Source organism: Mesitornis unicolor, unplaced genomic scaffold, assembly GCF_000695765.1.
Source record: "Mesitornis unicolor isolate BGI_N332 unplaced genomic scaffold, ASM69576v1 scaffold17553, whole genome shotgun sequence".
Classification (NCBI taxonomy): domain Eukaryota; kingdom Metazoa; phylum Chordata; class Aves; order Mesitornithiformes; family Mesitornithidae; genus Mesitornis; species Mesitornis unicolor.
In genome coordinates, this window is record NW_010175580.1 from 4,780 (window position 1) to 30,688 (window position 25,909).

The 25,909-nt window shown below is 40.4% G+C and overlaps 1 protein-coding gene across 1 annotated transcript in view; it reads left to right on the forward strand.

The window, feature by feature from the left end:
* ANKFY1 (ankyrin repeat and FYVE domain containing 1) overlaps positions 1-24,953 on the forward strand; it is a gene marked incomplete at its 5' end in the record, with an annotated part of 25,163 nt that extends 210 nt beyond the window's left edge. Inside the window, 23 exons of the mRNA XM_010181444.1 lie at positions 1,544-1,669; positions 5,250-5,385; positions 6,894-7,017; positions 8,541-8,690; positions 9,564-9,729; positions 11,841-12,045; positions 12,813-12,881; positions 13,593-13,792; positions 14,214-14,311; positions 14,715-14,937; positions 15,920-16,018; positions 16,397-16,550; positions 17,482-17,650; positions 18,770-18,888; positions 19,227-19,383; positions 20,326-20,526; positions 21,582-21,758; positions 22,168-22,315; positions 22,579-22,669; positions 23,001-23,125; positions 23,337-23,483; positions 23,960-24,050; positions 24,782-24,953. Coding sequence (XP_010179746.1) covers positions 1,544-1,669; positions 5,250-5,385; positions 6,894-7,017; positions 8,541-8,690; positions 9,564-9,729; positions 11,841-12,045; positions 12,813-12,881; positions 13,593-13,792; positions 14,214-14,311; positions 14,715-14,937; positions 15,920-16,018; positions 16,397-16,550; positions 17,482-17,650; positions 18,770-18,888; positions 19,227-19,383; positions 20,326-20,526; positions 21,582-21,758; positions 22,168-22,315; positions 22,579-22,669; positions 23,001-23,125; positions 23,337-23,483; positions 23,960-24,050; positions 24,782-24,914 — 3,308 coding nt within the window. The remainder of the gene's footprint in view (positions 1-1,543; positions 1,670-5,249; positions 5,386-6,893; positions 7,018-8,540; positions 8,691-9,563; positions 9,730-11,840; positions 12,046-12,812; positions 12,882-13,592; positions 13,793-14,213; positions 14,312-14,714; positions 14,938-15,919; positions 16,019-16,396; positions 16,551-17,481; positions 17,651-18,769; positions 18,889-19,226; positions 19,384-20,325; positions 20,527-21,581; positions 21,759-22,167; positions 22,316-22,578; positions 22,670-23,000; positions 23,126-23,336; positions 23,484-23,959; positions 24,051-24,781) is intronic.
* Between the last annotated feature and the right edge of the window lie 956 nt (positions 24,954-25,909).

Here is a 25,909-nt window from a genome sequence, read left to right on the forward strand (position 1 = left end):
TACAGGTAAGAAATCCCTTCTCTGGGGAAAGTGGCATTGTGGGGACCTTTGACTTCATTGACTACAGAAAGTTCTGGTCTTAGACGAGGAAAATGCTTTCCCTGCTGCCTGGTATGAATCGGGTCCTGAGGCGCAGTTTTTGTTGTAAGAGCGTGCTAACGTCAGGTAGTGTGTTGAATCCAGTTCTTGAATCAAGAGTTTTAAGTTCATCTCTGAGTCTGACGTTTAAGAGAAGTTTAAAGAAAACTGACAGTTTTCATTGTCAATGGCAAAGCTCTTTAAACAGAAATAATTTTAAACTGATGTGTACCTAGCTGATGGATTAATTCCATGATCTATCTTCTAACTGGAAAAGCCCTCCTTTCTTGAAAGGCTACGCCACTGAAACCAGTTCTGTGCTCCTGTTGAGCCTAAAGACGCCTGATTAAATTGGTTGTATGGTGTAAGAAGTCTCAGTGATATATGTGACTTAGTGCTATAAATGGTATTGTAAATTTGAATTTCAACACAAAATTCGGTTTAATGGTTTCTTTTCCATAGGCACATTAAGGAGCATCTTCAGTACTCTAGATCTAACTGATTTAGTTTTGAGACCACAATGACACTTAGCAGTGTCTTTGTTATTACTGAAAGTGATGCATAGGATATACATTATAGGATAGGATTTCATTCATGTAAGGGGAAAGTACATAGCTGTGATTAAAACTTCCTTCCCTGAACATCACTTCATGAGCCTCCCTGAGAAAACGCTTTGTGCCTGGCAAGAAATTATAGCATGCTGGTAAAAGGTTTGTTAAATGGCATATGTCAGAAGAGCTGGATCACTTAATTTCTGTTCAGCTCTTGAGTTTTAAAGGCATAGAATAGTGGTCTAGTCATAAAAGGAGAAAAGTGTGTCCTAATGCAAGTTTTGTTAGGTAACATCTCTGTATTTGGTACTTTGGTTTATAGCAGTGCTTTGATTTAGAAAATGGTCTGGAAAATACACCTACACAGTCAGAACACTTACAAACTAGGGGATTTTAAAACAAACGGGCAAGTACTTTCTAACTGCAAAGGATAACCTGGTGTTAAAGGGATCAGAATGAAAACAAAGTGTTCTTGACAGCTGGTCTCCTGGGAACTGGGGATTCTTGGAGTCTGCCTTGTACTCAGACTGCTGTCAAGCATCATTTGTTCCCTTGCTGATCTTCCCTGAAACCACTTAGCTGACAGTGCAGACACTGCAAAATAAATGTTTAACCTCAAGATTGCTGGATTTTCCTATCTTCTACAATAATTCCCTTGCTGTTTATTCTGAAATGGTTAAAAAAAATCCCCAATCACTAAATACTAATGACCACTTGCATGTCTTCCTAGAAAAATAAGAATTGTTATTTGACTACATGCTCTATTTAAACTAATCAAATGTGTTATGATGTCCTGGACAACTTGAACCTAAATGTGGGTACCAGGATACAGATACTACGGAGATGCTGAATCCATACTTATCTAAGCACAGGGGATGTCTGCATTTTACATGTATGTGCTTTTTCTTTCCCTCTTATCAGTGATCTGAAGATAAAGGTTGGGGACAAGCACATCAGTGCTCACAAATTTGTCTTGGCAGCACGCAGTGATACTTGGAGCCTTGTCAACCTTGCCTCAACAGAGGAGCTGGATCTGTCAGGTCAGTCATTGCTTAGTAGTACATGATGCTTTGATTGTCTGTAGCATGACTAATGAAAGGACCTGTTGGGAAAAGGTTACTTATATACAGTCTGCTACTGTTCACAAAGTGATGCTTAATCCATTAGCTGTGGAGCTCTGTCTCTGAAACATGGCAGCACACTTGTGAACTTGGTGCTATTTAAATCAGTAACCAACCTTCTTTAATGAACAGGGGTTGAGAATGGTGACCTGTTTGTCTTTTCTAGAGTCAACTAAACCTAATGAAAAGTAAACTGATATGTAGAAGCTTGACTTCTTCCGTTGTAAGGACAGGGCTTTTCGTGGTAGTGTGCACAATTTCTCTGAAGTGTGTCATGGAAATACCTTGCTTCTTGTTAACATTAGTGTGTATGTGGGAAATAAATATGAGTACTGATGTGTTTTTAAAAAGGTGTTTTTGCTTTGGCACTTTAATACCTTTGAAAAATAGGTGAAGAAGAGAAGTTTTCTAAAAGACAGTCTTCTGCTAGCCAGTGTTTTATTCTGCTGTAGCTGTTTCTTGCACGTGCTTGCACTAGACAGTATTTCTGCAAATTGAACCTCTTGACAGACTTCTGTACTTAACAGTATAGAAGAGTCTTATACAATTATATTGCAAGGCCACTCTCCATCGTGTTTGGTAAGTCGTGGGCAACAGGAGAGGTGCTTGAGGACTGGAGGAAAGTAAATGTCACTCCAGTCTTCAAAAAGGGCAAGAAGGAGGACCCAGGTAACTACAGACTGGTCAGCCTCACCTCCATCCCTGGAAAGGTGATGGAACAGCTTATCCTCGGTGCTGTCTTCAGACATATCACAGATAAGGGGGTCATTAGGAGCAGACAGCATGGTTTTAGCAAGGGGAAGTAATTTTTGACCAATCTATTAGCCTTTTATGAGGACATAACCAGGTGGATAGATGCTGGTAGGGCAGTGGATGTGGTTTATCTTGAGCATTTGTCTTGAGCAAAGCATTTGACACTGTCTCCCATGGCATCCTCACAGCTAAACTGAGGAATTGTGGTCTAGATGATTGGATAGTGAGGTGGATTGTGAACTGGCTGAAGGAAAGAAGTCAGAGTTGTGGTCAATGGGACAGAGTCCAGTTGGAGGCCTGTATCTAGTGGTGTCCCTCAGGAGTCAGCACTGGGACCAGTACTATTCAATCTGTTCATCAGTGACCTGGACAAGGGAACAGAGGGCACTGTCAGAAATTTGCTGATGACACAAAACTGGCTGACACTGCAGAGGCTGTGCTGCCATTCAGTGAGACCTGGACAGGCTGGAGAGTTGGGCGGGGGAAAATTTAATGAAATTCAATGAGGGCAAGTGTAGGGTCTTGCATTTTGGAAAGAACAACTCCATGTATCAATACAGGCTGGGGACTGACCTGCTGGGGAGCAGCACAGGGGAAAGGGATCTGGGGGTCCTGGTGGACAGCAGGATGACCATGAGCCAGCAATGTGCCCTTGTGGCCAAGAAGGCCAATGCCATCCTGGGGTGTATCAGAAGGGGTGACTGTAGGTCAGAGAGGTTCTCCTTCCCCTCTACTCTGTCCTGGTGAGACCACATCTGCAATATTGTGTTCAGTTCTGGCCCCCTCAGTTCAAGGACAGGGAACTGCTTGAGAGAGTCCAGTGCAGGGCCACAAAGATGATGGAGGGAGTGGAGCATCTCCCTTCTGAGGAGCGGCTGAGGGAGCTGGGTCTCTTTAGCTTGGAACAGAGGAGACTGAGGGGTGACCTCATTCATGGTTATAAATCTGTAAAGGGCAGTGTCAGGAGGAAGGAGTCAGGCTCTGCTCAGTGATGTCAAATGACAGGACAATGGGAGCAAGCTGGAGCATAGGAGGTTTAACCTAAACATAAGGAAAAAGTCTTTCACTGTGAGCATGACAGAGCACTGACCAGGCTGCCCAGAGAGGTTGTGGAGTCTCCTTCTCTGCAGACATTCAAAACCCGCCTTGGACGTGTTCCTGTGTGACCTGGTCTGGTGATCCTGCTCTGGCAGGGGTTGGACTGGATGAGCTTTTGAGGTCCCTTCCAACTCCTGAGATTCTTAAAAACAAAACAAAACAAAACCCAAACAAAAAAACCCATCAACAACAACAAAACCAAACCAAAAATTATGTTAACTGTGGTTTTATGGCAAGTTGCAATCCATCGCATTTCTAGCTCCATGTTTAAGCTAGTCTGAGAATCAAAAATGTAACTGGTTTCGCATGTTTAACAATGCCAACACTTTCTATTATAGAATGATGCTTAAAATAAATTGTAGTAAATTATACTTTCCACTCTGTAGAATGGATTTTTGATTTTTTTTTCCTTAGAAAACTTGATAAATGTCTCAAGTGTTAGGTTATGAAATAGCTGTAGCAAGCAACAAGCTGCTCCCTAAAAACAGTCATGTTTTTCTTAAGAGGTTCTCTTTAAGAACTTGCAAGTTAAGATTGCCCAAATCCTACCTTTAAAATACAGGCAGCATTTAAAATTGAGTGTTTTCAGAATTCGTGTATCCTGCAGAATTTTCTGCTCTTCAAGAAGAATAGAGAGATGAACACAGGTTCTCTTAGTGGGAGGGAGAAGATGAACTCTGATCTCTGCCAGGGCAGAGCTGGTACTGGAGCTGAGGTAGGTTTTCTGGTTGCTTTGGCAAAAAATACTTGCCTTTCGAAGACGCCTTGTTTCTTAGGAGGCAGTTTACACGCTATGCCAAGTACTGTCTGGTACTCTGCAAACAATCTGGGGCAATCCTCCATGTGATGGAGGTATTTTAGCATGGGTATTTCAGTCTTAAACATGTTCGGCTTTGTTTTAAAAGCCAAAATGAAAGGTGGTTTTTTTTGTTGTTGTAATTGGTCTATTCTTACGTTGTGGAGTAATTTTCATCCACCTCCTTGTAAGCAGGAGTGTCACTGTGCTTCGGACTAGGTGAGATACACAAACCTGATGGCCAGGGAACTATCTTGCATCCTGTGGTGTAGGTTTCTATTGTTCTTGCTGTGTAAAACTTGAAGGCCTGTGATCAGTGTTGTAGACACCCGACATCTAACCAGTTTCTTGAGCTGGCTCTTTTGTACATTTCCTAGAAATGGTTCCCAGCAGTCTTAGGTGCTTTGCAGGTACTACCAGGGTGTAAGTACCTTTACTGGAATACAACAGTTTGTAATACTACTATAATATAAAAGAGGGAGCATTCTGTAACAGAGAAGGGGATTTGGGCATGTCAAATGTAGGTGTGGATTTAGCCATGTGTGAGGGACCAAAGATTTTGAAGGGGCATCAGTAGCCCCTAAATACACAATATTTGTCTAGCAGGTAGGAGATGTTGTAGGACTCCCTGTGTCCTGCACAGAGTTCCAGTGGTTAAAAGGTTTTCCTGCTTGGTGCCAGTGTTGTTACTAGTTTTGACTTCTGTTTTGACATTTTGGTTGAACTAAAGCAGTGCACTTCAATGAGGCTCTTTTTCATGGTAGCTATGACTTTAAACAGAGGAATAAGAACTACTTGAATAGGAGATTATTCTTCGGGTATTTTATTAATCCCTGTTGCTCCCTGTACCAGATGCTGACCCAGGGGTAACCATGGCAATGCTGCGGTGGATCTACACAGATGAACTTGAGCTAAGAGAAGATGATATCTTCTTAACGGAGCTTATGAAACTAGCTAATAAATTTCAGCTCCAGCTGCTTAGGGAAAGGTGAGTTGGTAAATGACAGTGAATTTTCTTGAACTAGTCAACCTCTTTTGACTAGAAATAAGATGATAGCTGCTGGCAATTGTATAAAATTTTGCTTTTTGAGAGTCTTGAGATTTTGAATAATGCAGCATGACATTCAGTCGATCACAGGAAATGAAGCTTTGCACTACAGTTAAAACTGTAGCAGTTTTTCTCAGAGCTTTTATGTTTACTTTCCAGTTCCTCTCCCAGTCAAACTAGTAACCCTAACTTGGCATTAAGAGAAAGTGAGGATCAGTGTATTAGTAATAAGCTCTGGAGAGCTGCAAGAAAGGAATTGTTAAAAGAGAATGCTAGGAAGAGCCAATGGTGAGTAGCTTGCAGTATTAAAATGCCACAGGTGAAAACTTTTTAACTTAATCTGCTCTTCATCTTGGTGGCAACTTTTCTTTATAAAGTAGTTAAATGTAACAGTACAGTGCTTTGCCGTTTTGAAGAGATTAATTAACACCCTTCTAGTAGGGGCTACTTTGTTATCTTGAATGTATGGAATGCTCTAAATAGCGTTTGGAGTTAGTCAAAAACCTGAAAGTACAAACTGAAACTTCAAGTTTTGTATGACTTTGAAGCCTTGAACTTAGTCTTGAATTTTACCCTAGAATAAAGTACTCCTTGCTAGAATAATCTTTTGCGCAAGCGGTGTCAGGTGCTGTAGCAGTGCATAGCACTGTTAATCTACAGTTTAACTGTGACTCAACATGAAGCAAAAGAAGTTGACATCTGTAAGGCCGATGCTGAAGCTGCCTTCAAGCTTTGTACGAACCAAATCTGCCCTCATGTTGTACTATCTAAACGTTCTTCACCTGTTGTCTGGTGACAAGTCCACATACAGTATGCTACTAGTAATTATTAGATGTCTTGGTAGGTGTCTGCACCTGGAGTCTAGTATTTCCATTTTTCTGTTTTAATATCTGCTCGGAGATCACTGGCACATTTAACTTCATCTTCGTTTTGAGGTACTCGGATTTTCTTTCCATCAACTCAAACTAATAGCTTCATACCTAACAAAGATTTGGTGGATCTGCTGTTAAAATTTATCCCTTTTCTTTATGAATCAAATAGCTGAATTTGGTCTGCCCCTTTCTAACTTTGGCACAAAAGCTGCTTGCGATCACTGTAGTGCTTGTAGAGACAGACACCTTCCCTACTTCATAACTGTGAAGGAACCGCAGCTTGTTCCCCTGGGAGAACTGGAATGTCTGTCTTCGCTTGTGGACTCCTGCAGTGTGTGGTGGTTATGGGACCTGAGCTTAGATGGACTTGTAATAAGAGTCTGCTCTTATGGAAACTCTTACAGGGCTTCTGATTAAACTATGTTTGTGCCACTTAGCTTGATAGTAAAACAAGGCCAAGCTGTTTTGTACTGGCATCTAGGGAAAGGAGTATATATGACCCTGTTAAAGCATGAGAGGGTGATTACAGTAAAGCTGTTTTCTGGTTACTGAACACTGGCTTTCCTGTTTTGACAGATGTGAAAAAGGAGTCATGTCACTAGTTAATGTCAGGAACTGCATTCGTTTCTATCAGACCGCTGAGGAGCTGAATGCTAGCACTCTGCTGAACTATTGTGCTGAGATAATTGCCAGTCACTGGGTAAGTACTGTCAGAAGGAAGTGAGGAAAAGTGTTTGCAGAGTATAGGAACTTTATCAGTAGAATTTTGCTTAACTTGTACTGTGTAACCTCAGGAGTGTCTCTTGGTATGCTAGCATTCAAGCATTCTGGTTGGGATGAGGATTACATGGATTCCTGATAACTTTCAGTGACAAGGGTGAGCTATTATGCTGTGTTTGCAAGGAGTAACAGTGTTGATAAAAAGCTGTCAAATCTGCCTGCCCTGTCCCCTTGGTGTGAGTGAAAGGGCTTCTTCAGAGGCAGGAGTGACTTTTCCCTTCCCATCTGTCTCAGTTGTCTGTATAATGTGTGCTTTTGACCCTGTGTGTTATTTGGTATTCACTACAATACTAATTCATAATTATGTTTGAAACGAAGCACATTAAATGGCTCCTTCTTTAAGATGATGTTGTTGTTGTCTTTAAAGGTTGTGTCTGTTGTCTGTCTTGGTGTGAATGACTAGGGAGAGAGTGCCTTATAGCCTGAAGAGTTGTTCTGTTTATTGGAAATACTTCAATGTAAAAAGCATCATGCTTACTTTCCAAAACATGAGCCAAACCAAAGAGACTGTATCCAAATAAGCAAGAGTGTTATTTGTCAGATCTGGACTCTGAACTGTTTAGAAACTCATCTGTAGTTGTTCTCTGTCTATAGAGATCACAAATTCCAGACCTGCTTTTACTTCTAAAAATAATCCAGAGAAGAGTTTGTCTTCTGTAATGGAGGCAGCGACAAGAAGTCTTCCAAGTGACTTGGAAGTTTCATTTGCTCTGCTCTGTCATTTTGAGGAATGTTTGATTAATTGTGTAATGGATTAGCCTTTAAAATAAGACTTGTCAACAGCAGACTAGTGTGTGAGGATTTAGTTATTCTAAATCTAAAATTCATTATCCAGATGTGGATGTTTCTTTGTTTGGCTAATGCCAAAGCAGAGGGGAGTGCTTTGATCTGTGAATATATTAAAAAGGATTCTTTTATCTGAACCTGCAGGTCAGCCTTTTTAACTTTTTCCTGCCTCTGGCTTCTAACTTTTGACACTGTATTCTTTTGAGAAATGAAGTTGTTTCTGTTTAGTCAAATAAGCACTAACTCGAACATAAGATCTTTATTCTAAGTTTCCGTTTACTTTTATTCAGAGTTCTTTAAAGTCCTGTGGCGTTGTCAGCCTTCAATAGTTGTAGGCCTTTTTGTCAGAAAACTCTTAATTTGAGATTTACGTCCAGAGGTGTTACTGTCTGGTAAGATGCTAGTTTTTCTTGTCTATAGATAAAAGGAAAGAAAAGTTTCTCTAACTGATCTTGAAACTAAAATGTGAGATGTAAAGCTTCCTGAGTGTTTCTTCCTAGTCTTAAAAGGCTGTCTTGGATTGTTTCTGCTTGTTGTGATGGTATTGAAATGGAGCTGTTAACTGAACTTGTATTATGAACTTTGTAATTACGTTGTGCAATGACTTGTTTATAAATAAAACAGATACTCCTGCTTACTGTCTTTTATTGCTTCTAGGATGACTTATGTAAAGAAGACTTCAGTAGCATGAGTGCTCAGTTACTGTATAAAATGTTCAAGTCAAAGACAGAATATCCTTTGCATAAGGCTATTAAAGTCGAGAGAGAAGATGTAGTCTTTTTGTATCTTATCGAAATGGATTCACAGGTATAGTGAGACTGACTTGATCTGCCCTCTAGAACTTGGTGTTTCAAATAAATTGTTCCTAACTGCCAGTCTGAACCTTGTTATTGATTTTTGTCATTAATTATTTGCATGTTTGTCACTGCCATAGCTACTTCTGTGTGTGTAGTGGAGGTCTAGCAGTAAAGGCTCCATAAAGACCTGTTTTACAAATCACTTCTGAAAGCACCTTGCATGCAACAGATTGTTTCAAGTTGAATGGTGTAGTGACCAACTTGACTGCTTCATGGCAGTTCAGCAAGCATAATTTCTTTGAACAAATGCTTTTTGTCTTCTATTGAATGTTTGAAGTAACAGGTATTTGTTTTGTCCAGATGGACACCCTAAACAATTAGCAAATAAGTTGTGCCTCAACAAGGGGAAGGAAGAATTATTCAAGTAATAATTATCAAGAATTATTTGATTAGTCTGGTAAGATGCCTTAAATCCTAATTAGAAACTAGGACTGTAGCAGCACTTGGCTCCCTTGGGTGCTATTCCAGTTTGGATTTGAGGTATCTTAAAGGAATAATTGAGTAATTCTTCCTAGTACTGTGTTGAATATGCTTAAATAGGCAGCATCTTTAGGAGTGTGCTAGTCTTGCTTTCTGTGAGTCAAACTAGGCTTGCAAATAACTCCTGTTTTCTCACTGAGCAGCCCTCTGGGAAGACTTGCATGGGGTGATGCTTGTCTTCTGATTGTCTTCCGGTGTAAGATGCACTTACCTAAATGCAACACCAGCATTTTACATTAGAGCTGGAGGTCTAACATTGTGGTAGTTGGAACAGGCTGTTAAAATATTGTGTTTGTGCTGGTGAGCATACTTCTAATGTCAGTTGACTGAATTTGTGTTGTAGCTTCCTGGGAAGCTCAATGAATTGGATCACAATGGAGATCTTGCTTTGGATCTAGCCCTTGCCCAAAGATTGGAGAGTATTGCAACTACACTGGTCAACTACAAGGCTGATGTTGATAGAGCAGACAAGAGGGGCTGGAGTCTGTTACATAAAGCCATCCAAAGAGGTAAGTAAATAGGATATGAAACCTTCTTAACTTGTAGTTGTTCCCAGTGTGGAATATATATTCCAAAGTCTATTTCTGTGTCACTTTATAGTTGACACTTCAGTTAGAAAATTGTAGTCAGGCATGAACTTCGTCCTATTTCTTTTTTTTAAACTTAAACAAGCAAACTCTTATTTGGAGTCTGAAAGCCAGCCTGCTGCTGATGAATGAAACTTACACTGCATGATATCAAGAAGCAATCCAGCAGAGTATTGTCTGCTAAAGGAAGAAATGTAGGGGGATCCCATGTTGTCAAATTAGAACATTCTCGGTATCTTTCTGACAAATAGTTGAATCAAGCATGACAGCCTAGTCACAAATTAAGATGAAGGCTTTTCCTAGACTTGAGTTGAATGCAACATATGCTTCTTTGTGATTATGGTTAACAGCAGGGGTCCTTGCTGCTGGACAGCAGTTTTAGCAGCAGGGGAGATCTTGCTGGAAGACGATGAGGAGCAGGTGGAGGTGTTTCTGTGCCAGTCCGAATATCTTCAAGGCTCCAGTGAATAACAGCGTAGTTATCAGTGTGGAGTCTGAGTACAACTACATTATTATATGGAGCTGTTCTCCACCTTAGAGTGGAAAACATCTCATGAGAACTGGAGCACCACAGGGTCTGATTCCTGTGGCCACAGAACTCTAAAGGCTTTAGAGCAGCAGCATCTTGGCCTATGGCCAAAGTCTGGTAAAAATCTGCAGTGAGTGCCTTGTGCTACTAGCTGCCTGCAGTGATATCTTTGGCAGCTCTGTTACAGAAAGCCAAGGACAACAGGAACCTTACCTGTGACTGTATCTTATGGGTATTGTAGTGCTACAAATTAAAAACATAAGTGTATTTTTAACAGCAAGCTCTTTTGGACTCTTAGAAGTAGTTTAAGTTTTGTGAGCTCAGAATAAAACTCCCAACTTCTTCCTTTAATTCCTACATGTCTAAACAGGGTAATGCTGGTGTCTGATCCTGTGAATGAAACTTCAGCAGCAGGAGTAGGAGATCTTCTAGGCGTAGGTCAGTGTTGTAATGGCTGCAGCCCTATAAAGCACTAAAAAGATTTCAGCAGGCTGCTCTTCATACTTAATACTAGCATTTGTCCTCTAGTTCTAATGTACACTTTCAGTTTAAGCTAGAGCTCTGAGAATGAATGCTTGCTTTTCAGTAACCAAAGCTTCACTGAATTAATCACTGTTAACATTCACATGTTCTGGAAATGGAGCTAAAGGAAATTATCTGAACTTGCCACATGATTCTTATTTCTTATGATCATTGGAGAGTGGGGCTATGTCAGATACGGAAATCAGAAAATGGGATTTTTGCTGGCAGAGATAATACAGCAATCTATGTTGCTTATACAGGCAAACAGTCATCATTCAGGACAAGCAACTCATGAGTATGTCTATTCAAAGTAGTCCTTGGAGTAAGGGAAATTAGTATTATCCTGAAGTAATTTTCTGCATCTTGGTGTTTCAAGTCTGTGGTTTCACGTACTGAAGTGGGCCTAAGCTCTGACTTCTGAGAAGCTCTGAAGAGGGAGTTCTTGGGAATGCCATGCATGGTGGGTCCTAACTGTTGAAGCACTTACCCTGTAATGGGGCCTGAACTTTCAAGAGCAAAGACTGTGTAATTGCTTGTTTGTGGAGCCATACTGAGCAGACGATGACTAACTTCAGCTACATACTTCTGACTGACGCCCTGGCATAGTACCTTTTGTTCAAAAACTGCTTGTGTGTTTAGCCTCACAACTTGTCCAATTGTGCATTGAAGCAGCAAGTTTGTCTTGATAGAGGAACTAGCAAACTCGGTATCACCATAACAAATAAACTAGTGTGTAAACTTGTCACATGTTACCTCTGGGCAAAACGCTTTTTCTAAGGGGTTGTTATGAAATATTTTCATCCTGGTTTTGTAGTGAAGTGTTCTTGAAGGTACCTATTGCTAAGGCATTCTAAGAGCAGACACTTGTATTGGAATGATTGTATGGTATAGAAGGAACTAATGTGCATCCGTTTTCTGGACTTGTATAATGTATACAGGCTTCCAGTGTATCCATAAATAACCTTCTTTTGTTTCCCAAAAGGAGATAAGTTTGCTGCAAACTTTCTCATTAAAAATGGTGCCCGTGTGAATGCTGCTACACTGGGAGACCAGGAGACTCCTCTGCACCTTGTGGCATCATACAGCCCCAAGAAGCATTTGCCAGGTGTCATGGCAGAGATGGCCTACATAGCAGAGTCCCTCTTACAGGCAGGAGCCAATCCAAATATGCAAGACAACAAAGGAAGGTAAGTACTGAGTGAAGTCAAGTCTGCTACCAGTTTAACAGATAACACTGTAGTTGCAGCCCACCAAGAACTTGCTCGGGTCTTTCAGCAAAGCACAGGTGATAATTGGAAGCAGAAAAGGTGAATTTGCTAATGCAGTTTGAAACCTCTGGATTACACTCAAAGCAGAAAGCTGTGCAGGCTCAATAGTACCCTATCATAACTGATTAAGCATAGCCCAGCTGTAGGAAGCTGGGGGGAGTTGATTGTGTTGGAATCAAGACACACAGTTAATTTGTCTTTATGGAATCACTGAACAGTAAAGCAAGCGAACTAAGATGGCAAATAGTACTCCTGAAAGGTACTTTTCTTTGAAGTTGTCAGCAAAACTGAAGTAACCTGAAAAAGCCAGTATCTGTGGTGTGTTTATCTGAAGCACAGGACCTGTAAACTGCTTTGTAGGTTAGGTTGGGCTGGCAAACAAGTACATAAAATGATATAGAGTACTTGGAGTATATCAGCTACTCAGTTCTGATGGGTCAAGATCTTGTGCTTTTCTTTGAAGGTTAGCTCTTAAATTAGTATAAAGAGTTGCTTACTACTAAATTAATTGGAATCATGTCCATTAAAAGAGTAGATTGCACTTTCTTTCAAGATATGCATGTGCTCTTCTGAAAGCAGAGACAAAAGTTAACCCCATAGATCTGTAGGGGCATGTTGGTGACCGTGGACAAAGTCTTAAGCATCTCACTTATTATTAATGTAACTGTACCTCGCTTCAATTGCAGGACACCATTACATGTTTCAATTGTGGTCAGGAATGAACCTGTATTCAGTCAGCTTCTCCAGTGCAAACAGTAAGTCTCACTTAAATGTAAAATACACTGAGGTTACCTTGTACAGTGAAGATACAAAAAATTCTTCTGTGCCTTTTTGCCTTATAATAAGGCTAGCAATAGGTTTGGGATGCAAAAATTATGCTTTGCTTAACTTAAGATGCCAGAAGCAAAGTAAGTTTTTGCCCTATTGTAAAGTGGAAGCAAACTGCATCTCAGTGTTTTTCAAAAAGGGACAGTTGAAATAATGTAGTAGTAACTTTATTAGTGGTGGAGCTGAAAGGACTAATAAGACTTTTAAAATGTCTGAATGTGCTCTTGAGTTCAACCTGAGTTCTGGTTAAAGCTAATACAGGTGACTTCTTAGGGTGATGATGTTTGTTTGACTCAGTTTCTTTGTAGTTGAATTTGTTGCTGTTCTACACAATTTACTCAAATACAAGAGAATTTGCCTGTTTGTTACATTTTGTGGGAGCCCAAATCTAGCAGGACAATACTTTTCCTAGGAGCAAGGAGCTTAAATCTAGTAGTCACTAGAAGGTGTCTTGCTTGTTTCAGAGTATTCACAAATTCTCTGAAGTAACTGGAGCTACAGTAGGCTTTTTGGCAAGCAGAAGTTGTCAGTGAGGTATTAGATAAACTACTACAGCTGTTCAGACACTTGAAACATAAGCAGCATTGAGGACCACTTTTTAAGGTATAAATTGGGGAACATTAACTCTTTATTTTTAGATTAGACTTGGAGCTGAAGGATCATGAAGGAAGTACAGCTCTGTGGCTTGCAGTTCAGTATATCACTGTATCGTCTGATCAATCTGTAAACCCTTTTGAGGATGCCCCTGTTGTAAATGGAACCTCATTTGATGAGAACAGTTTTGCAGCAAGGCTGATCCAACGAGGCAGCAATACAGATGCTCCAGACACAGTAACAGGTAAAACAGAGGTTTGTATTTCTGTGTAGGTGGAGGACTTGTAAGTTAATTGTTTAATGCTAACTGTATTCTGAGGAGCTGAATGAAGTTTCAGCAGCATTGCAGCATAATAAATGGTGGGTGGTAGTAGCTTTAACCAGCGCTGGAACACTGACAGGTCCCAAGCTGAGCTTGATTTGCAGGAAGGACAGATAATTGGGACTTCTTGCCAAGTCCTAACATCCTCTTTACAGTTTCAAAATGTGTAATTGCTAAATGGTAATGCACATGACAGTCCAGCATTTCAAAGGGACTTCTAGTATGTAGGATTTTCCTGGTTGGCTTCAAGTTTTAATGTTGTAAGGTAGTATGGAAGGTGCTAGCACACCTTCAAAGTGTGGTTGGAATAGCACTCTTAACAGCGTTCATGTCTTTCCTTTAGGAAATTGCTTGCTTCAGAGGGCAGCTGGTGCAGGAAATGAGGCAGCTTCTCTCTTCCTAGCAACTCATGGAGCAAAAGTCAATCACCAAAACAAATGGGTAAAAGCAGAAACTTATGACCTTTAGTGTGAAAGGTTCCTTATTTCTCTTCAGAAATAAGATAGCAGAGAAATATCCTTGCTAACCATAGCTTAAAGCAAGTTGGAACACCTGCTGAGCCTTTTGCATGTTTTCAGATATTTAGTAGTGACCAAACAACTGTTGCATTCTCATGGCACTGTTCTTGCAGAGTCGCCAGTTGTTAACATGCTTCTAACACTTCTCTCCCTGCCTGTTGTAATAAAGTCCTTAATAAAGGCTAACTCAGGTAGTTTGAAACTCCTAAGGAGCTTCAACTAAGACGTGAGCTCTTCGCATGAATTCCTGTGGGCAGGGTAGTTAAAAAGCTACTTTTCTGGGTTTCGTGTCTCAAGCTGTTAACCTAGTGCTCTGTTTATTAAAGGGAGAAACGCCGCTGCATACAGCCTGTAGGCATGGCCTAGCGAACCTGACAGCAGAACTTCTGCAACAAGGAGCCAATCCAAACATCCAGACAGCAGAAGCAGTGCTCGGTCAGAAGGACACATCTTCTCCAACAGCAGAGAATGTTTATCTGCAAACTCCCCTTCACATGGCTATTGCTTACAATCACCCAGATGTGGTGTCAGTCATCCTGGAACAAAAAGGTAAGGTTATTTGTCTGCTTCAGACTGTACTGATGCTGTAGTGGATTGGTGCTTCAGGATGGCATCTAAAATGTGTTTTGACAAGCTACTTATGAAGTGTCTCTTGTGCCTTCTTTTAAACATTTTTTAAGTAGAGCATATAATAAGACTGGCTAAGCATAGTCTTAAATACAAATCATCTGCTTGTTAAGACTAGAAAATTAATTTTTGCCCATAAATCTTTCTGAATTCTCCACTGCGGATAATGGACTTGAACACTTAGCCCCAGGTTGTATTTTAGCTGTACAACTGAGATCTCTTTTCTCTCCCTATCAAAGCATTTGATTCAAATAAATGCTGGAATCAAATATGGATAAAGGCGTCTTTCTGTGGTGAGACTTCTGCCTCCCTCAGCTCTTTCAGTAAGAGGATTTTGTACAGAGTAATGCTAGTATTGTAGTAGAGTTGAGACTGGAGTACTGAAATACTAAGAGATGACAGTTTATTAAGTGCTACTAGTTCAGCTTCTCCTTTCAAGCAGCAGGAAGGGAGTTTGACAGCTGAAAAAGGCCTTTTTTGTCTCCTACCAGAAATGGGATTTAGAGGGAGTAGGTGAATTGAGGAGAATATCCTCCATCCCAGGGAACTGAGGAGGAGGGATGCTGCCACCATCTTGCAGTACAGCCTCCCCTCTTAATTCTCAGAGCTTTGTATAGGCCACTCTGTTTGGAAATGGAGGTAGGAAGGGGACAGGTTAAGCCTCTTAACTAGAAAATCGCATGTTTTTTAGATTAGGTAGTAATGGCAACACTACCTGGATCCTGAGCAGTATTGCATTTGGGAAACTGAAGGTATCTTGCTCAGATCTTTCAAACTGACTGCTAAAGGAACAGCCTACTTCAAAATATGATGTTGCTACTCCTGCAGCTTTCAGTGTGCAACTGCAGATCAAGTACAAGAATGCTTTAATTCCCTCTGTTTGCTTTTGTTTTGTTTTTTCTAGCTAACGCTCTTCATGCTACCAACAACTTGCAAATTATTCCTGACTTTAATCTAAAGGACTCAAGAGACCAGACTGTGCTGGGATTGGCTCTTTGGACAGGTACGTGCCTTCAAAACAAGATGAGAGTTTACAAAGATATGGAAGATGTGATGTAGGAAGGATTAGACAAGGTATGGTTAAGGAGGACTCTACTACATCTAAGTTGGCAGAACTAATGAGAAAGCTCTGCTGTATACTAGACCATATCTTGTGTCTTTTAAGCAAGGCCAAAAGGGCTTAATCAATATTCAATGAATGCGATTTGGTAGAGTTACAAGTTGCTTTAGCTCATGTCTGTAAGTTGAATAAGCTCTAGCATTGATTCAGTGCATCTCTTACTGTAATTACTAAAAAATAATAAATAAATCTTCAAACTTTTAATCTTCAGTGTGTCTCTTAGAACTGAAGGTAAAATACTAATGAGCTTTAACTCTTCAGGCATGCACACGATAGCAGCTCAGTTGCTTGGATCTGGAGCATCCATCAATGACACAATGTCAGACGGACAGACTCTACTACATATGGCAATACAGAGACAAGACAGTAAAAGTGCGCTCTTTTTGCTGGAACATCAGGCAGATATAAATGTCAGGTAAGATCTTAACTGATACAGCACTCAACTGGATATGTATTTAGGCCTGGGTAGTGGTGACTGCCTTTATATAATGGTTTGAAGTTCGTTTCAAATCATGATCTGTGTATAGTTACTCATTTGATGCTTTTTTAATGGCAGTAGTTATGGCTGAGGGATTACGTATGTGAACTTGGCCCTGTATAGAGCTCCATTGGTCAGTACCTCCTCTTGAGCCTGCAGAGGGAGGTGCCACTTAATTCTAGGTAGAACAGAATCCTCTGTAACAGGCCCATGTGCTAGAGGTATAGCATTGAACTTCTGTAGTCTCATATTTGCCAGTTTGTTGGAGCTGCATGTTTTTTATCTAAACTAATTAGATGTAGCTCCAGCAACAAGACTCTGGTAGAACTTGCCTCCTGAGTGTCTTCCCAGGCAGGTTGATATTAGACTGAACAAAGCATTTTTCTGCTTACATGACTGACAGGCAGCGTTTGGAATTTGGCAAGCTATACCTTTAAGAATGTCGTGGGTACAAATTGCCTAATGCTGCTGTTTTAATGTCAATTTTTTAACAGTTGGTATTTCTGACTGTTGCTTGAAGTGTTACCACAGTGCAGACAGAGCTGTTAGCTTCTGTGGCAGTAGGCTTGCTCTGAAGAAACCGTTCAAATAAGGGCTGCACTTAAGGAAATTACTGTCTCTGAGCTAAGAACAGTAATGTGCTTTTCAGAGTTTAGAAATCAATCACCTGGTACATAAGGGAGAGTGAGGGAAGAAAGGTAAACTACATAATGAAAAACTGACATGGTGTGTTTGCATGGCTTTAGAGATACGGTCTTACCACAGGAATACGCAAATGAGGAGATAATTCTTGGTTTTGCCAATAAACTACTGTTACATGAGATCAAACTGTAATGCAGTAACACACTTCAAACTGTACCTGTTACAGAACACAGGATGGAGAGACTGCCTTACAGCTAGCCATAAAAAACCAGCTCCCTCTTGTGGTTGATGCCATTTGTACCAGGGGAGCAGACATGTCTGTGCCGGATGAGAAAGGAAATCCTCCTTTATGGCTTGCGTTAGAAAATAACCTGGAAGATATTGCATCAACTCTGGTAAGACTGTCAGCTGACTTAATTTAGTCTCACTTTTGTGTACCTTGCTAGCAACAAAGAGTTCATCAGCGAAAACAAATTTAATGCATGAAAAGAACAGAGTAGTCCTATACAACTATCTAACTTCTGATACCTTGCAGCCACTGTATAGAACATGCGATCTGGATTCCTGATTCTGGAAAGAGTAAGGATCTACTAGAAACATCATTTTGTAGCATACCAGACTTGTGTAATGATAGGCTTCCTGAATAAAACTGAACACCTGTATGTATGCGTTAGAGCATGTGCTGGTTTTTATTGCATCTTAAAGTTTCATCAAGAAGACCTTACGCTTATATTTGCTTTTAGGACTATTTACTTTCAGACATAAGTGATACAGCAGGAGACTTCTTAGGAGACATAAATAGACCTCCTTACATCTCCTTCATAAGGAGTTACTTGAAAGCTTTGTCGCTAATGTTTCTAGCAGACAGTAACTGGATAACTATTTAAAAGCTGTGGTGATGAGCTGAGAAATGCATTTTGTAACTGTACTTGGCCATTTGTACTGGTGTTAGATAATCTTTATGGAGTTAGTACTGAAACTACTTATGTATAAACCTTGTAAGTAGTTCGTAAAGTGGAGTGGAACAAGTCTTATTTAAGCACCACATTGATCGAGTAAGTAGTTTTGTAGTAAAGAATACAAATATTAGAAATACCATTCCTGAAAAAATGATCTTTATTTAGCTGAATGTATAGGAAAGCAAGTAAATGGACCAGACCTGCAAAGGCAGTATCTGCTGATGCTACCTGACTTGCTTTAGGTGCTGAAAGTAAGGTAACCATTCCCTGAATTGGCTTAAGACCTGTCTATTCAGAGTATATGGGTGAATATCTGAATTGTCAGTAAACACTACCTAATTAAGTATTACATAGTAGACCAATAAAATATTGGTCTGGAAGACATTAAAGTAGCTTCCTGAAATTCAGTGACTGTCACAAGAATAGATAAGGCATCTTAAGTTCTACCTCTAAGGGAAAGTATTTCAGAAGCACTAGTCATGACTGTGTGAACTAGTAGGAGCCAGGTGGAGACATAAAAAAATCTTCACTGCCTCATTGTGGTTCTCCTTCCAGGTTAGGCATGGCTGTGATTCAACCTGCTGGGGGCCAGGACCGAGTGGCTGCTTACAAACTCTTCTTCATAGAGCTGTTGATGAAAACAGTGAACAAATAGCATGCTTTCTTATTCGCAGGTCAGACCTCCTAAAATACACACCTTCTAATACACACACATACATATTTTGCTGGCATAAATTAACTCAGTGCTATATTAAGCCAGTAACAGGTATGTGCTTCAATAGACTTTTGGTGGGTGGATGGCACTTAAGGAACTCTGACTGATCTTAAAGACACATGCTGTGGTCATCAAGAGCATTATGCTAATATAGATAAGAGTCAAACTGGGAACTTGTGCTTTTGTAGAATGTGTCAGCAGTTGCTCGATCAGCTCTTGTAAACTCTCTTTCTGACCTTTGGAACAGTTTAAATATGGATTAAACCTAATAAATTGACTGTATTGTGTTTGGTTTAGTGGTTGTGATGTGAATAGTCCCAGAAAGCCAGGCCCAAATGGAGAAGGTGAAGAGGAAGCTCATGATGGACAGACACCACTACACTTGGCAGCCTGCTGGGGACTAGAAGAGGTGATTCAGTGCCTTTTGGAGTTTGGTGCCAATGTTAATGCTCAGGTATGTAGAGAAATTGTGCACAGTTTCTTTGAAGTTGATTCATTGCCTCTAATGTAGTGAGAACAGACTTCTCTCTCAGCTGTGTATTTTGCTTGATAGGAAAAAGAGCATCCTTCTATTATGGCTGAGCCAGTGTGATGACTGGCTGCAATTCTACATTTTTTTCTATCCCTTGTTACCAGATCTAGTGCTTATCTGCCCATATGATGGGTTTATTCAGGAAGCTGTACTGAAGGAAAGTAATAATACATAAAACTTCATAGTTTTCTGATGTAATGATTGAAATTCAACTCTTCTGTCTCTAGTGTGAATTAAAGGCAGGACCAGGGCTGAATTCTGCTGCAATTAATCATTAGATTTGCTAAAACTCCAGAACACTTTACTTTGTTAGTATGTTTGGGAAGTGTCTTCTGTTACTGAGTAAACTGAGGTGATGTAACTAGGAGTCACACTTCATTTTTGATTACACAGTAATCCTCAAACAAGCTTGACAAAGTGCAACGAAAGAACCGAATGCATAACATTTCTAGGTCCTGATGCTATTGAAAATACGTCAAAATGAATGACAGAACACACCATTACAAAGCAGCTATGACTGTAAACTCCTTGATACAGACAAGTGATTAAACCCCTTATTTGAATTTGCTAGACTTAAGTTTGAATGCTCATCTGAAATGTCTGACTACATGGAAAATGTTACTCTGAGCTACTTAAATGGCTGTATAGCACAGGATTGAGGTCAGCCCATTTGGAGAAACAAATACCAATGTTCTTTGCTTACACTGTGGATTTGAGCTCCCACTGCAACTGTTTGGTGTCCCAGCCGAAGGCAGCTGGGTATGTCACAGAATAAACTACTAAGTTTCCTTGTCCCTTCAAGATTAGGGAAGGATTTGTGTATTACTGAGTCTTCATGTAACAGACTTCCTGGTTTCCCTCTAGGATGCAGAAGGAAGAACTCCAATCCATGTTGCCATTAGCAACCAGCATAATGTTATCATTCAGCTTATGATTTCACATCCAGATATTAAGCTGAATGTACGTGACAGGCAAGGAATGACTCCCTTTGCATGTGCTATGACATATAAAAATAACAAAGCAGCTGAAGCAATTTTGAAAAGGGAACCAGGAGCTGCTGAACAGGTGAGCTGAGTGTATTCAATGCATGCTGGTCTCTTTACTGCACTAGTCTGTGGTAACAGGTGTTCCCCAAGCAAATCCTGCTTTATCCTTTTGTGGCTTTACATGTGATGATGATTGCCATGTATGTTTTCTGTAGCAAGATTTATTATGAAGCTGTGGGTGTGTAGGTGCTATGTGTGAGTAAGAACATCAAGGGTTAGTGTCTCATCAAACCTCTGATTTTGTCAGTACTGAGTTGAGGAACAGGTGTATGGATATAGAAGGAGAAAGTTCTAACTCTACTCTTGTTCTGTGCTGGTAGTAGTAGTATGAAAATAATCTGTTACCTAGCTTTCCTACAGCTACCCAAAATAGAAACTGTGACCTAAAATAACTGAATAATAGATGTTATGCTGCACTGCTGAACTGTAAAACCTCCAACTGTATCTTCAGGCAGGCAGCTGTTCAGGAGTTTCTTTCTACCTTATGTAGGTTTAATTACTAGTACAGTATTTGAGTGTTTAGCGAGACCTTGTAATAATCTAAAACCTGTTTACAAATACAGCTGGTTCTAAATATACTTTAACATCAGCTTCAAGGCAAAGATGAACAAGAACATGCACTTAGTATAAGCCAAAGAGTGAATACAGATTGCATTAGTGCGGCAGGATTGCATTTCGCTTTCTTCTCGGGGGTTAACTGCCAGATTGACACGAGTTTGTTTCATTTAACTGAGTTTGTCATTAACTACTGCTCAGTACTTAAGGCAGCTGTTGTTAACCTTTTGTCTGTCATAATGCTCTCCAGTGTGTGATCAAGAAATGACAAGGTTATAAAGTAGAAGTAAAGTAGTCTGAAGCAGACTAGAGTGAGCAGTTGCAGCTGATAATTTCTTAGTTCCGTTTGTATGATCACATCTACCAGATATGTCTCTAATGTCAAGCAGTCAAAGGAACAAGGCTTTACAGTTCATCTCAAGTAAAGGGAGCAAGTGTTTCTTGATGAAAATATGTACTTAACAATTTGCTCTTCTACAGAAATAATAAATCTCATTTCATGTACCTTTTCTGCCACAGGTTGATAATAAAGGTCGGAATTTCCTACATGTGGCTGTTCAGAACTCAGACATTGAGAGTGTGCTGTTCCTGATAAGTGTACAGGCTAATGTCAACTCTCGGGTCCAGGATGCCTCCAAACTAACGCCTCTCCACCTGGCTGTACAAGCTGGCTCAGAGATCATAGTGCGTAATCTGGTACGTACTGCAGGGTCACTTCTCCTCTACTTAAAAATGCGTGTTCTTCCTTAGCACATTGCCTGTAGGCTGCAGAAGTCATCTGAAGGTGACATGGATTTTGCTGAAACTTGCATAAAGTTCCCTTAGCTTGTACTGTTAGCTGAGCTGCATCAGGTAGCCTTCGTGTGAGCATGTTTTGATTTGCAGCAATTGCTAGGTAATGTGGCTCACTTTAAAGGCAGAACTTTACCTTGCACTTTCTGCAGATTTGAACGCAAATGCAGGTTGCAGCAGCTCAGTTTTATGATAGCATTTTATATATGCTGGAGGCCTAGAAGTAATCTTGTGTGCTTCATTCACGGAAACAAACTGTTGGCTAATAGCCCTGAAAACATCTTTGAACATGTTCCTTCTTGTGTCTCGACAGCTGCTTGCAGGTGCCCAAGTGAATGAACTGACTAAGCATCGTCAGACTGCTCTTCACTTAGCAGCCCAGCAAGACTTACCCACAATTTGTTCAGTCCTTCTGGAGAACGGAGTAGATTTTGCAGCTGTAGATGAAAATGGAAATAATGGTAAACTTCTGAAGTTGTACAAGTAGATGCAAACGCTTCAGTAGGTCTGTTAATGATAACTCCTGCTGGTAGAGATAGCCCACTGGATGGGCTCACTCTTTAAAGGTGCAAAAGAATGAAAGTCCAGGAAACCAAAGCTGGTGGAAGGAGTTCTGGAGAGGGAAAGTGGGGGAAGTAGAAGGGGAGTGTTTAATTTTATCAGGTTGTAATTATTGCTGACGTTAACTACTTCAGATTCTTGAAGCTTCTCTTTTATTTTTCAGCTCTTCATCTGGCAGTGATGCATGGTCGTCTAAACAATATCCGGGTCCTCCTCACAGAGTGCAATGTAGATGCTGAAGCCTTTAATATTAGGTAATTAGTATAGTCTTAACAGACTGAGAGAACCACCATCTATTTTAAAATATGGGCTGGTATGACTAGATTTAAAAAAAAAAAATTAAAAAAATTGGCTTGGATTCTAGTATTTCTACACTAATTTTACTGTGAAATGTACAAAGCATGCTATGTCTAAAATGTGTGGAACTTGTGTATACCAAGAAAAGGAAGCAGGCAATTGTGTATGATGTACTGAGTTACTTGGGTGTAGCATTATTTAAGGCTGAACCAAACTTAAAAACAAGGAGAGCTGGATGAATAAGTGTAGTAGCAAACGTGTTAGAGGATAACAGACTCTTTTCTCCAGAGGCCAGTCACCAATGCATATTTTGGGACAATATGGGAAAGATAATGCGGCAGCCATCTGTGACCTCTTCTTAGAGTGTATGCCAGAATACCCTCTAGACAAACCTGATGCTGAAGGAAACACAGGTACGTGAGATTCAACAGCTATTAAACTTGAAAGTCATTTATTAATGGTATGACACTTTTTAAGCTAGAATAATTGGCAGTAGTGTGTTAAATACAGTTAGATGCAAACATTACACAGAAACTTAAAAAAACTAAAGATCTTACACTGACTGAGTGTAACACAGGACCTACCACTCTGGTGTTAGGGAAGTGTCTGGGTTTTATTTTTCAGTGCTCCTGTTGGCTTACATGAAGGGAAATGCAAACTTGTGTCGTGCAATAGTGAGAGCTGGGGCTCGTCTGGGAGTTAACAATAATCAAGGAGTTAATATCTTCAACTACCAAGTTGCTACAAAACAGCTTCTTTTTAGACTGCTGGGTAAGTACTGCTTGCAACAGTTGGAAACTTGTTTTAGCTTATGCTTCTGAGATACTTCTGGTGGAGGAAAGAACAGTAATTCCAGAGAGGCTGAACTTCTGAATGTTCTGCTACTTTAGAGGGGGGGTATAAATACTATTTTTTCTCATGATCAACTGAGAAGTTGCACAATGCAGACCTGCCAAACTTAAATATTCCTTATTTTGTAAGGATAGACATGAAGAATCCTGGCTGGTGTCAGTCTGATGTAGCTTAAAACCTAGATACTGCTTTTTAGCTTGGGCTGTTTAGTTGCTGTGGATAACGTAGTTGCTTTTACGAACATCACATTTTCTACAAACAAGGCTACAGCTACTGCAAGAGTAGTGAAATCAATTATACTGGATGCAATCTAAAACTGGAAAAAGCTTCCTTAATGTTAGCGTCATCAAGAGGTGTCTGAGCCTAATTTGCCTTTACATTTTTGCCTCTAACAGATATGCTGACAAAAGAACCTCCCTGGTGTGATGGCTCCAACTGCTATGAGTGCACTGCCAAATTTGGAGTCACAACAAGAAAGCATCACTGGTAATGTGACACATCTTGCTGTGCTTGCCAGGAAACTGATTACTCTTCCAAGTAGCTAGGCTTGTTCCTTCTGCTGGTGCAGGAAACCTCCATGTTAATGGAGGTGTACAACCAGTAATCCAGCTGAAACTTTCCACCCTGTGCTAGATCAGTAACTTGTGAGCTGACTAGAATTGTATCTTAAGCAGCTTGTGCACTTAATATTCTGAGTTGTTGAAGATGAGAAATCATGTCAAAGTTCTGCAGTGGAACAGGATTTAGATGCGGGCTTTCAGTACTGGGGCTGACATGCTCTGAGACAGGGGACAGATTTGGGCAGCCACTGCCACCTTAGGTTAGGGGGTGTTGCTTGTAACGTGGAAACAACTGAAGATGCTGGCATGAGTTGCCTTTTCTTAACTAGTCTGAACTTCTACAAAATATGCTGGGTTAGATGGAAGCTAAGCTAAGGCTTTTCTCTTAACACAGGTAAGACTGGCCAGGGTTCCAGAGAAACTGCAATGCATCAGTTAAAGCAGTAGTACTAAGTGACTGACTAGTATAGAAGCAGCGTGGGTTTTTTGGCATTAGTATACAGTTACTACGTGAGATATCAAAAGATACAAGAAAAATGTAGCATTTCTATTGCTACTGAACCTTTTTAGTGATACTATCGTTGAAGAAAATCAAACAGTACGATCTTGGTGTTCACAATGCATGAACTCGCTTTTCTCCCACCCTTCTATCAACAGCCGACACTGTGGACGCCTGCTTTGCCATAAGTGCTCGACAAAGGAGATTCCCATCATAAAATTTGATTTGAACAAGCCAGTTCGAGTTTGCAACATCTGCTTTGATGTCCTCACTCTGGGAGGAGTCTCCTAGTATGCTGTGGAAGTAAAGGGATTCACAGTCAGTGCTCCTGACAGCAGCTCTGCTTACAAGCCCTCTGGATAGGGAAGAGGAGGCCTATACCTGTCTTCTGCAATAGACTGAACTAATTATGGACCCAGTTAAGATATATTCTGGTATAAATGACTTTGTATGACTGTAAATGTATTGGGCTGTGACAGACTTCACTAGCAATTCAAATGGATCATTGAAACAAAGTGAAAAAAGAATTTAGACCCTCTTCTAGTTGCAGTGGGGTATGGAAGCTAAAAGTGTTAGGCTGATGTTTGAGTCGACATGAAACAGGTCTGTCCTTGACATGGTGCTTTGCACTGAGCAACTCTAAGTCCTGTGGCTTTCAGGCTGCTTAGTAGAGAAGGCATTAAGTTTCAGGTTAACTAGGTATCTTTTTTTGCTTTGTCTTAGATTAATGTTTCCTTTCTTTAGAGAAGACTCCTTGTGAAGCTAGACTGAGCTGTTGCAACCACTGTTCATTTCAAGAAACTCTTCAAAAACGAGGGTAGTGCTAAGCATAGCTCAAGAATTGCGGCCTTACAACAGAAAGCTTTACAGCATCTGATGCAAAGCAGTCAGAATTGCAGATCCACATCTTGATACCTCTGCAGTAAATGTGTCATTAGATTGTTTTAGCCAGTAAATACTCTTGCTAATACCTGCTAGAGCTGTCAAAGTCTTTGCACCTTCATATTTACGTTGCTAGTCCTTCCAGTTCATGAAACTTGTATAAATGAACTTAAATGTGCTGAAAGGCCTAAGCATATGCTAAATGAAGAGACACTAAAACTGGTTAAGTAGTCTAACTCGCAATACAGCAATAAATGCTGAAGTGCATTGTGAATCCCGTGAGGGAGAGTAGCACTTTCCTTTGGTTTGAAGACCCTGGTTAACTGCTGCAGGAGAGTCAGTAACCCTGCCAGTGTAGAACGTGCTGAACCTCTAGAGATTAAACTTGGGTCCAGTTTCAGCAG